The sequence below is a fragment of the Odontomachus brunneus genome, unplaced genomic scaffold (genome assembly GCF_010583005.1).
Source record: "Odontomachus brunneus isolate Ranch 3 - 2012 unplaced genomic scaffold, Obru_v1 Obru_scaffold_125, whole genome shotgun sequence".
Classification (NCBI taxonomy): Eukaryota; Metazoa; Arthropoda; class Insecta; order Hymenoptera; family Formicidae; genus Odontomachus; species Odontomachus brunneus.
Genome location: NW_022639575.1, coordinates 299955 through 309425, shown reverse-complemented (window position 1 = coordinate 309425; position 9471 = coordinate 299955). Strand labels below are relative to the sequence as shown.

The window sequence follows — 9471 nt, the reverse complement described above, 5'->3', positions numbered from 1 at the left end:
AAAATAGTGCAAAAGCACATGTCGAAAAAACACTTTATCGCGTTCCATTTTTCACAAAGCAAAAGAAATTGTTGTTTAGGAAAATAATTGTGTATGCTGACTGAATGTTATCGAGAAATGTCGAAATTAATCACAAACTACCTGTTTCGTTAGTAATGACTACTAGAACTGTTTGCATTGCCATCTAACATTTGCGGGCGGAAACTAAGTTAAGGTCCTAATATATCCAACAGTAAGAAAGGAATTAAGTAGTTTAGAAAAGACACAGCTTCTGCACATTTATTCTTCAATTAATATTTTTATTTTTCTAATATAAATTGTGTATTACTTCGTTAAATTAATAATATTCGTACTAGTCTATATTATATATTAATATCAAAAAATATTTCTAAAAGAATAGATATATCATACACACAGAAAAATATTATTCGATTGCTAATTGGAGCGATTAGTCTGCTTTGCTCTTTTTAAATAATAGTTACCAAAGAATAATTTCTTGATAATAGTCATATTCGGTACGAATTGTAGAAAAGCTCGTTATCATGTACTCAAAAAAATTTTTTGTTCCCTCTACAAGAATATTATAAAAGTTTACCGTAGAAAAAGTTTATTCGATTCAATAATTTTTGTTCTATTTAATATTCTAATTTAATATTCTTTAATAATTTTTGTTCTATTTAATATTCTAATTTAATATTCTTTAATAATTTTTGTTCTATTTAATATTCTAATTTAATATTCTTGATTGAAATACTAAACTTATTAGGATTTAGAATATTGAAAAATTCACATTTATTCAGAATTTGGTTAGTAGATTTAATGCTTACGATGAACTTTTACGATGATAGACTCGCGGATATATAAACTTATGAAATACTTGAAACAGATAGCGTTTACTTGAGTGCAGCACATGTTTTTCTGTGTGTACACTCATCAAAATCAGCGAGAGACACTTCCGGATCCTCGCTTGTTAGAGTTTGCGTCAGAAGGTTAATCGATTGCAGTCCTTCATGTCTATCAGTACTTTTCTACCCGGCACCGTCGTGTAATAGTTGAATGCCTCGTCGACACGATGCAGACCGAAAATCGCTGACGCGCGGGGATGAATCGCGCATTCCGCATGGTAGTCCAACAGCTGCTGCATAGTCTCCCTGTTAGAAAGCACCGTACTCCGTCTGATCGATCGCGCACACAAGCGAACGTCTCTAGAGTACTTGGTCTTGCTATATTAAATTCACATCAACCTGTAAACCAACGGGTCAGCAACTTTGTAATGTTCCGGGACGACCGCGAATACCGTGTAGTTCGACAACGGGAAGTTCAAATCGGGACACCGTCTGTCCCGAGCGTAACCGAGAAAAGCAACTAGGCCGTCGTGTTCCAGACTGAAAGTAGAGGTATGTAACATAATATTAGAGAAATGTCGTAATCGACTTTCGTGTCGTTGTTTGTTTCGTAATTGATAGAAAGTTATAATTTGTGTTCAGAATAAGTAGAAGTGTATTTATTATGACTTGCAAAGGCTGGGAAGTCTGTTTTTCGCGTCTTGAAGAATCCAGCAGTACGCAAACACGCAAAGAACACTATGATAGAACCACACGTAAATCTGATTGTGCTAACTGGATTAACAATGAAATACAGAACAACCGATTATGTGATTGTTGCAACTACTAAAGCAATTGCTGAGTTACAGTGACGGTATCTAGTTGCTCCAATCAGAATGTATTCGTGGTAAATGTCACTTCAATCGATTTCTAGTTGCCACAATCAGATCAGATCACGCGCGAACTACATTGATGTAGTTGATGTACCAAAGTAACTGAGTCATCGATCAGTACATTACCATCACGGAGATAACCGAAGCGACTCGTTGATAACTATGCATGAGCAGCGTAACTATCGATAATAATTGTACTGCTCACGACTGAATATTTCTAATTATGTGCACCATATCTTTTTCCCGTGCACTATACAATATTAACCCTTTCGCACCTTCGGTTTCTCAAAAGAAATACGTTTGAGATGATTATAGAAGCTTTTGAGAGCGCTCATTCCTTTACTATCAAAATTTAAATTCAAAATGGTAGAAATTCAGGAATATCTATTTCTTTTAAAGTTTTGATGTATTTATTATAACTTGTATATTATATATAATATAAAGATATATATATATATATATATATATATATATATATATATAAATATATATATATCTTTATATTATATATTTATATATAGTTATTATTATATATAGTTATATATTTTCTTAAGTGGTATATACAGGGTGGCGCCAAATGTTCCAGCCAGGCTTAGAGATCTTGTAGGAAATGTAATTCTGAACAAAAAATTTTCCATAAACATAGGTCGAAAAATGCTTTCTTAAGAAGTTATTGCCCAAAACCACGTTTCCTCTAAAATTACGTTTTTAAAAACATTTTTTCAAATATCTAGGAAAGAATGTTTTTTTTTTTTTTAAAGTATGGAAACCAAAGTTGTAGAGTATTAAATTTTGTTTGAAATGAGGCAAAAATATTTTTATTACGTTTCATAAGTCTTGAGATAACCTGTTTTAACTAGTTAACTAGTAATGACGCATTGCGCACATTGAATAACTACGATAAATTTCGATGGATGTGCAAAACTTGGTATTCTAGAGTTTTTTTGGGTCGCTGAATCGGCATCTGAATTGGGCGGTAACTTCTTAAGGAAACATTTTTCGACCCATGTTTATAGAAAATTTTTTGCTCAGAATTACATTTCCTACAAGGTCTCTAAGCCTGGCTGGAACGTTTAGCACCATCCTATATATATATATCCCGCGCAGGTATGAGAGTTAAGTCGCGCTGCAAAAAAACTCGCGTCGGTTTCTGAACGTGACAGAATGCGATCTCACTGTTTTACGATGTTCCGAAAAGACGGCCCGCCTTGGGTCTCGATCAACACACGCACTTCTTCTCTCCCATTAATTTCCCTTAGCTTGCGTAGTAAGCACCGCTCGTTCTCATCCTCCAACACGACTGTCGCACCGAGATCGCCGCACAATTCGGCTTGCCTCACGTCATGGCATATAGCTATCGGCTAAAACGCGAAGGACGAATCTATATGTTTGTCGGGAAAGAATTATTCGCGAGATGAGAATAGCTAACTGTTCCGAATTGGTCGAGATCTATCGCGAGGTTCAGATCGATTAAAACGCTTCTATGTTTCAAGGATCGTCAGGGACGACCTGCGAGATTACCTTCGCTCCGAACACGTGAACAGCGACATCGATGACGGCCAAGGCAGAATGTGAATGTCTCGCGTTAACGAGAAAGCACTCGCCGGCCCGGATGCGAGATCGACGGCCTATCACCAGCAGCGCCGAGAAATAATCATCCGCGAAGGCCACTGCGTCCTCCAGGGACACTCGTCTCATTAATCTAAACACATCCTAATATTTACTCGGCGATTGTCCTCCCAGCAGGACCTACCAACATAGCGCGTGGGCAAACAATAGTATGTCCCGCAGGGATTCCGGTCAATTATGCGGAACAATAATGTCCCGCAGGGATTCCGGTTAATTATACAAAATCTAATTAGGAAACATATTCTTCGTTGCTGCTTAGATTGGGGACCGGTGAGATCGTCGAAATCTTTAATATGTCTCTGTCTTAGGTCCGAGAGAAAACACATCTCGCAATAATAACAGAACCGTACCGCCCATCGCGAGAGTACTAATTAAATAAATGACGCTTCTCTCTGGAGAAATGCCCTACTTCGTAATGCGCAAGGCAGCTCTCCGCGAGACCGCCGCAGACGGGATAGTTGTGCACGACCACTTCCTCGCCCACCTGATAACCTGTCCGCTCGTGTGCTAGTCCGCCCATTTCCAGGATCGTGCCGGACATCTCGGAGCCAAGGACCATGCCGGGCTCCGGGAGCCTGCGGTGCTCGCCGCTCCACAGGAGCACATCGCCGCTAGTTAGTCCGCAGAAACGCACGTCCACGCGTACCTTTCGAAACAGCCGGCGAATTTATGGGGTGAGGGTGAAACAGAGAGAGAGAGAGAGAGAGAGAGAGAGAGAGAGACTCGACACCCATCGACATAAAAATATCTGACAAGAGCATTCTACGAGGGAAAGGTCTGACTAGCAGTAAAGGCAAGCACTTTACGGTATTTTGAGCATTTCTGCCCTGGTTTTTCCTCAGATAGATATTCAGCTTTGTACCAGCTCGTGCTAGTACCGACTGAATTGGCATCTTTGTTACGTCAATTTATCATAAATTGTAAAGGATTTGCTACGTCAATTTATCATAAGTTGTTAGTGTGTTGTAAGATGTAACAATTATATAAATGTAGCACCTTTCCTTGATGAGTTTTGCAACGCATCCTATATCCAATAGGAGAGCGCATCTCTGGAGAATTATTAAAAAGAGAAATAAATCTTTTTTTTCTTCTATTGGTAACGGGATGCGTTACGAAACTCACCAGGGGAAGGTACTGCTGCACTCAAGGAGGTTGTTCACTTGAAACAAAATGCTTGAAATTATTCGTAAAATTTTACATAACATTTATCGCAGTAGAACACATTAGTAGTTTCATGCAATTTGTTCACCGAAAATTTTAATACTGAATATCAAAATTTTGTACATACAAGTTTGTAGTAGAAGCAATGCAAATGATTATTATTCCAGTACAACTTCGTCAAAAATGATACCATCCTAATAAAAAAACTTTCCGTTATAAATGTTACGTATCAGGAAATACCGCATGGAATAAAAAATAATACTCTCTACACCGTTTTTGTGTAATGGTTGATTATATGTCAGAAAATTGCTATTTCATGCTTTGAAGAGCATTGTATTGAGTGTATTGAGTGGCAAGATAGTATCATGAAATTACTTTCAAATTAATATTTATTATTTAGATAGTGAAATAAATATATAAAAACGTAGTTTTCGATAAATAGTGAATTTATGAGTAGCGAATTTATAACGCGCCACTGAAAATACGCCCTGAAAATAAACATATCTGGATTGTATTCCAAAACATCCTTTTTGAGGAAATTTTACTTGATACTCTATAATATATGTAACGTGAACTATAAGTATTAAATAAAATTTCCTCAAAAAGGACGTTTCAGAATACAACCCTGAATAGTGAATAAACTCTTTATATAATTAGCAGACTGTGTACAGAAACAAGATAAATAAGCCGGATGAAGTGGCAAGTCGAGCCGAATGAAGTGCCAAAGTACCGTAAAGCTTTCCTTACCGCAAATTAAACCGTACCTCTTAGCTAAGTGAACAATATATACTCCAATAAGTCAAATCTAAAACTTTGAACGACAGTGTCGCTATCGTTGCATTGTCGTTAATCAACATTTCCACCATATATCATATCAACGTAATGATAACGACACACGGCGTTAAAAGTAACAGAACAGATCTGCAGATATTCTTAATCGATGGTCGCCAGCATCAACACAAGAATATCATGTCGAAGCATTCCACGAGGGGAAGTTGAGACCGCGAAAGAGAGCGAACGAGCGCGCTTGAGCGGAGAAAGTATCTATCGCTGAATTTCAGCCAGGCGACTTTTAACCTTCGCGCACAGCCGCGGATCGATTCTAAGTGAAAGCGAGATTTTCATAAAGCGATGTGCTCGCCTTGCAAAGTTCCTGAATGAATGAACCTTCCACATTCAGGCGTCGGTAGCGTGACATTAAAGCGCGTAATACAACTCGTCGAAAGAAAGAGAGAGTAAGAGACCGGCACTTGCATCGCTAATACGGCTTATCTTATCCGCGTAGAAATTAATTCCGCTCGCAGACCAGGAAGTAGCAACCCCGGCTCTGCAGCTGGGGACGGAGAAGAAGCCGTAAAACTCGAATCGGCCGCGAAGGATGCTCCGAATCGAGTGTCTCGCAAGCAGGAAGTAAGCTGTCGCGCAACGCGCACGAGACGATTAATCGGAGTCACGCGGAAGAATCTCTCCTTCTAAGAGAACCTGTGTCGGCAGAACCGCCTGTTCGGGGATGCACTCTAATTTCAGGTTGCGGGGTCCGTGCAATACCACGGCGCGCAGTTTCCTTCCGGTCGGCGCGTTCCGCGCCGGCTCGATTAGCCTCTTGATCATTTCCAGACACACGGCCAGATTAACGAGCTTGCCGTATCGCATAAATAACTTGAAACTTCTCCCGATCGTGACTCGCGGCCCAACAAGCAACTTCATCATTCATAACCTAGTATGTCGGCCGGTTTCCTACAAAATACTCGAGGTCGCCGTCTCTCTAATCGAGTGGGAGAAAAGTGGACGATCGCCCCACATATCGATTAATTTGACGTTCGCTTGCGTATTCACCTTGACATTTGAGCATTCGTTATTGCTCCGCGTATAGACATGTAAATCAGGGTTACGTTTCATAATGCACATATGCACGCATTTTATAGTAGGAGAGATCGGGGCTACATGGAGTTTGTTTATGTTTTTTTTTTAGTATTTATCTTGAGAGGAACAGTGGCTACAAAATCGCGAAATGGTCCTTGGAATATAAATAGCCTGAATTTAATTAAAATTTGGAATAATATTATCTATATTAAATCTATATTATCTATATCTATATTATCTATATCTATATTATCTATATTATCTATATTATCTATATTATCTATATCTATATTATCTATATTAAAAAATAGAAAGAACTGATTTGATAGTAGCAAATTAAATTCTTGAGCTTCTCTAAATGTTCTATTTATTCTCTATCGTGTCTGAATAAAATTAAGCAATGTGTTACTGGCTAGAATGAAATTTCTTGCAAGTGTATGATATACTGTTTCTGCTAATGTAATAAATGCAATTTTCATTCATAAAATGATTAAAATAGAGCATATGGATGGACGAGGTAGTCGGTAAGTTGGTTTATAATTAAAGTCCAGCAGGTGGGTTGTGGAGACCTTTGGCAGAGGTTCTGGAACTACTAATTAGGATACATATTTTATACATGACCTTCTTACCCTGCTTTACTGAGCAAATGAACACGATACCAGGGCAAGATGATTACATCGCTGCATGTTTGTATTTTAGTTATTACAAAACAAAATATATGGTTAACAGAGTCGTGGCATTAATACGTAGAAGAAGGTTGCTCTATTACGTTTATATAGTTAATTACAATAATTCGTTGTCTGATAAGTATTACCAGGGCTAGATGATATTTGTATTTTAGAATTTCGAAGTTGTTACTTCGAAATTCTAAAATACAAATATCATCTAGCCCTGGTCTCTCCTATACGTAACATGAACTATAGATAGATGCGCGCATATGGGTATTATGGAACACAGCTTAGACTGCGCATTACTGTAAGAGGGATGAATTAGTCAGCATTAGTATTAAACTAGAATCACGATTTCACGCCTTACATGCATGCTGACACGTTGTTCAGTTCACTGCACAAATCGTTATTGCGCATTGAAGATCTATACAGTGAATTGATCTGCCAGTCAGCACGTGTCAAAATGCATGATATCGTGCATCGTATGATCCCAGCTTAGAGAGAGCAACAGATAGTAAGTAAGATGCTTTCCTCGTATAATTGTCCAGAACGGAGAAGGAGACTCGATTGCACGATCCATGCGTCCTCTCTTTCACTATATTTCACTCTCTCTTTTGTTCCTCCTACATCGCCCCTTTCCAGGATACTGTATAACCATTTGACTCAACATATCTCTGTCCTTCAATTTTATCATTAGTGCAGTAAGAGTGCGCAGTCTATTCTAGAAAGCCCTTATTCTATGTGAACTCTCTTTTAAAAGCGTAACTGTCCAAATGTGGCTTATAAGTCTTTTGATTGGCTTTTAGTCACACTTAATCTGGAATCATACGATGCGTAATTTCACGCCTTCTTACATGCATGCTGATCGGTAAGTTTACTGCGTGAGTCACTGCTGTGTATTTTAAGATCTATGCAGTGAATGCATTGCTGATTAGCATGTGTGTCAGAAGGCATGATATCGTGCATCGTGTGATTCTAGCATTAGAAGAATTTTTATCGATAAGAGAGAGTTCAGAATAAGGAGCCTAGTGCATAGCTCTGCGTTACTCGTCGCTCCAAGACAACTTGTTCTCACGACTCCAGCTGTACAGCGCGCGAGAAGCCGAAGAAAGCCCTTGGCTCGGTATAGGGCGGTTCTAGCACGCGTTCGACCTTCTACCTGCTCCTAAGATCCCCATAAGGTTGTTTATCTATTCGCTGCTTTTGGCATTTATCTCGCGCGTTTGTCCCAAGCTAGACTCGTGCGTGCCGGAGCACACACGGCGGATCGAAGCGACAGGAGGACCATTTAAGCCCGCGTCGTCATAACTCACGCCTACTCGTTTCCTGTTCCCTGTATCGCACCACCACGCGTTAGGCCGCCTCACCCTCGCGGAGATGTTCTCCTGATCATGTGAGGCCAAATCGACGCTACCCAGACGGCCGACGCGCGGCACCTTGCACCCGATCGCCCTTTCGAGGTCTCCCATCGTGCTCGTCTTATATACTCCTAATCACGTGCGTCAGTCGGTTCAGTTCCTTCCGCTTGTAAAAACTCGCCGCTCCCTGCCAATGGCATCGATCCCGCCAGTCTTCTTCACAGGCATCGGACAGCCTGACGTCGGAATTACACGCTGCTAACGTATAATCGGCCGCGGTTTCGATACCGTTTCCGCGAGTACCATGCGCGCAGAGGCGGTCCCATTTCACCCTGTAGGTGGCTGGCTGGCTGGCTGGCTGGCTGGCTGGCTGGCTGGCTGGCTGGCTGGCCGTGCGCGCGAAGTGCATCGTCGAGTTAGGCGATTCGCGCTCTTCCTTGGCTCATCCGCGAGGACCGCCACGCTTTTTATAGTATCCTTGGAGGCCAGGACGAAATTCATTGGAACCTGCTCAAGCGTAACTAATTGGTAGCGAACTCGCGGCTTTGGTGCTCGCGTCGGAGACGCTCGCGCCGCGAAGACGGCCCGCGTTCATGATACCCTGGTGGGGTGCAGTCTGAGTTTGGTATCAAATGGCCGCCGATGGTAGGACCAGTCACGAAGCGAAACGACAAGCTCGGCTCGTCAACCACGGTTTACCGCGATGGCACCCCGCAGTCGTTCAACGTTGAAAACGAGCGGACGTGTGTCCGGGTGTGTCGACACTTCGCATACATTTCTCATTTTGTCATGAGGAATCGCGTTCTTCACTTTGCACGGGCTCCGACACGGGTTCCCAAAGCGACCAAGCGCGCGTCGTTTTTAGGGAGTCTTTCCCACACAGCCGGACAGACAGAAGTCGCGACGTCGCGTCTTCGCGCGCCTCTCTCTCGTCGCGGGTGTCCTCCGTACTCTCGTGCACTCCTGATCAGCCGACAGTCCCACTTTCTTTCAAAGCCGCTGGAGCGGCAAATCTTTTTACCCTGCGGGGGATTAACAAAGGGCGGCCGATTAGGCACTCATGAGCGATCCTGAG

At 41.3% G+C, this 9471-nt stretch overlaps 1 protein-coding gene across 1 annotated transcript; it reads right to left on the bottom strand.

Moving 5' to 3' along the window:
• Positions 1 to 816: 816 nt before the first annotated feature.
• Positions 817 to 8507, bottom strand: LOC116849747 (quinone oxidoreductase-like protein 2). Its single transcript, XM_032827197.1, has 6 exons — positions 8406 to 8507; positions 3756 to 3992; positions 3239 to 3394; positions 2894 to 3078; positions 1245 to 1385; positions 817 to 1151 (listed from the first exon to the last, which is right to left on the bottom strand). The coding sequence occupies exons 1-6, from the start codon at positions 8505 to 8507 to the stop codon at positions 983 to 985; spliced, it is 990 nt and encodes a 329-aa protein (XP_032683088.1). The 3' UTR covers positions 817 to 982.
• Between the last annotated feature and the right edge of the window lie 964 nt (positions 8508 to 9471).

Coding starts and splice junctions, on each gene's coding strand:
- LOC116849747 (XM_032827197.1), bottom strand. CDS start 8,507: ATGGGAGACCTCGAAAGGGCGATCGGGTGCAAGGTGCCGCGCGTCGGC. Junction 3,395..3,755: donor GCTGCCTTGCGCATTACGAA/GTAGGGCATTTC, acceptor GTGTCCCTGGAG/GACGCAGTGGCCTTCGCGGA. Junction 1,386..2,893: donor TTTCGGAACATCGTAAAACA/GTGAGATCGCAT, acceptor CTCTACTTTCAG/TCTGGAACACGACGGCCTAG.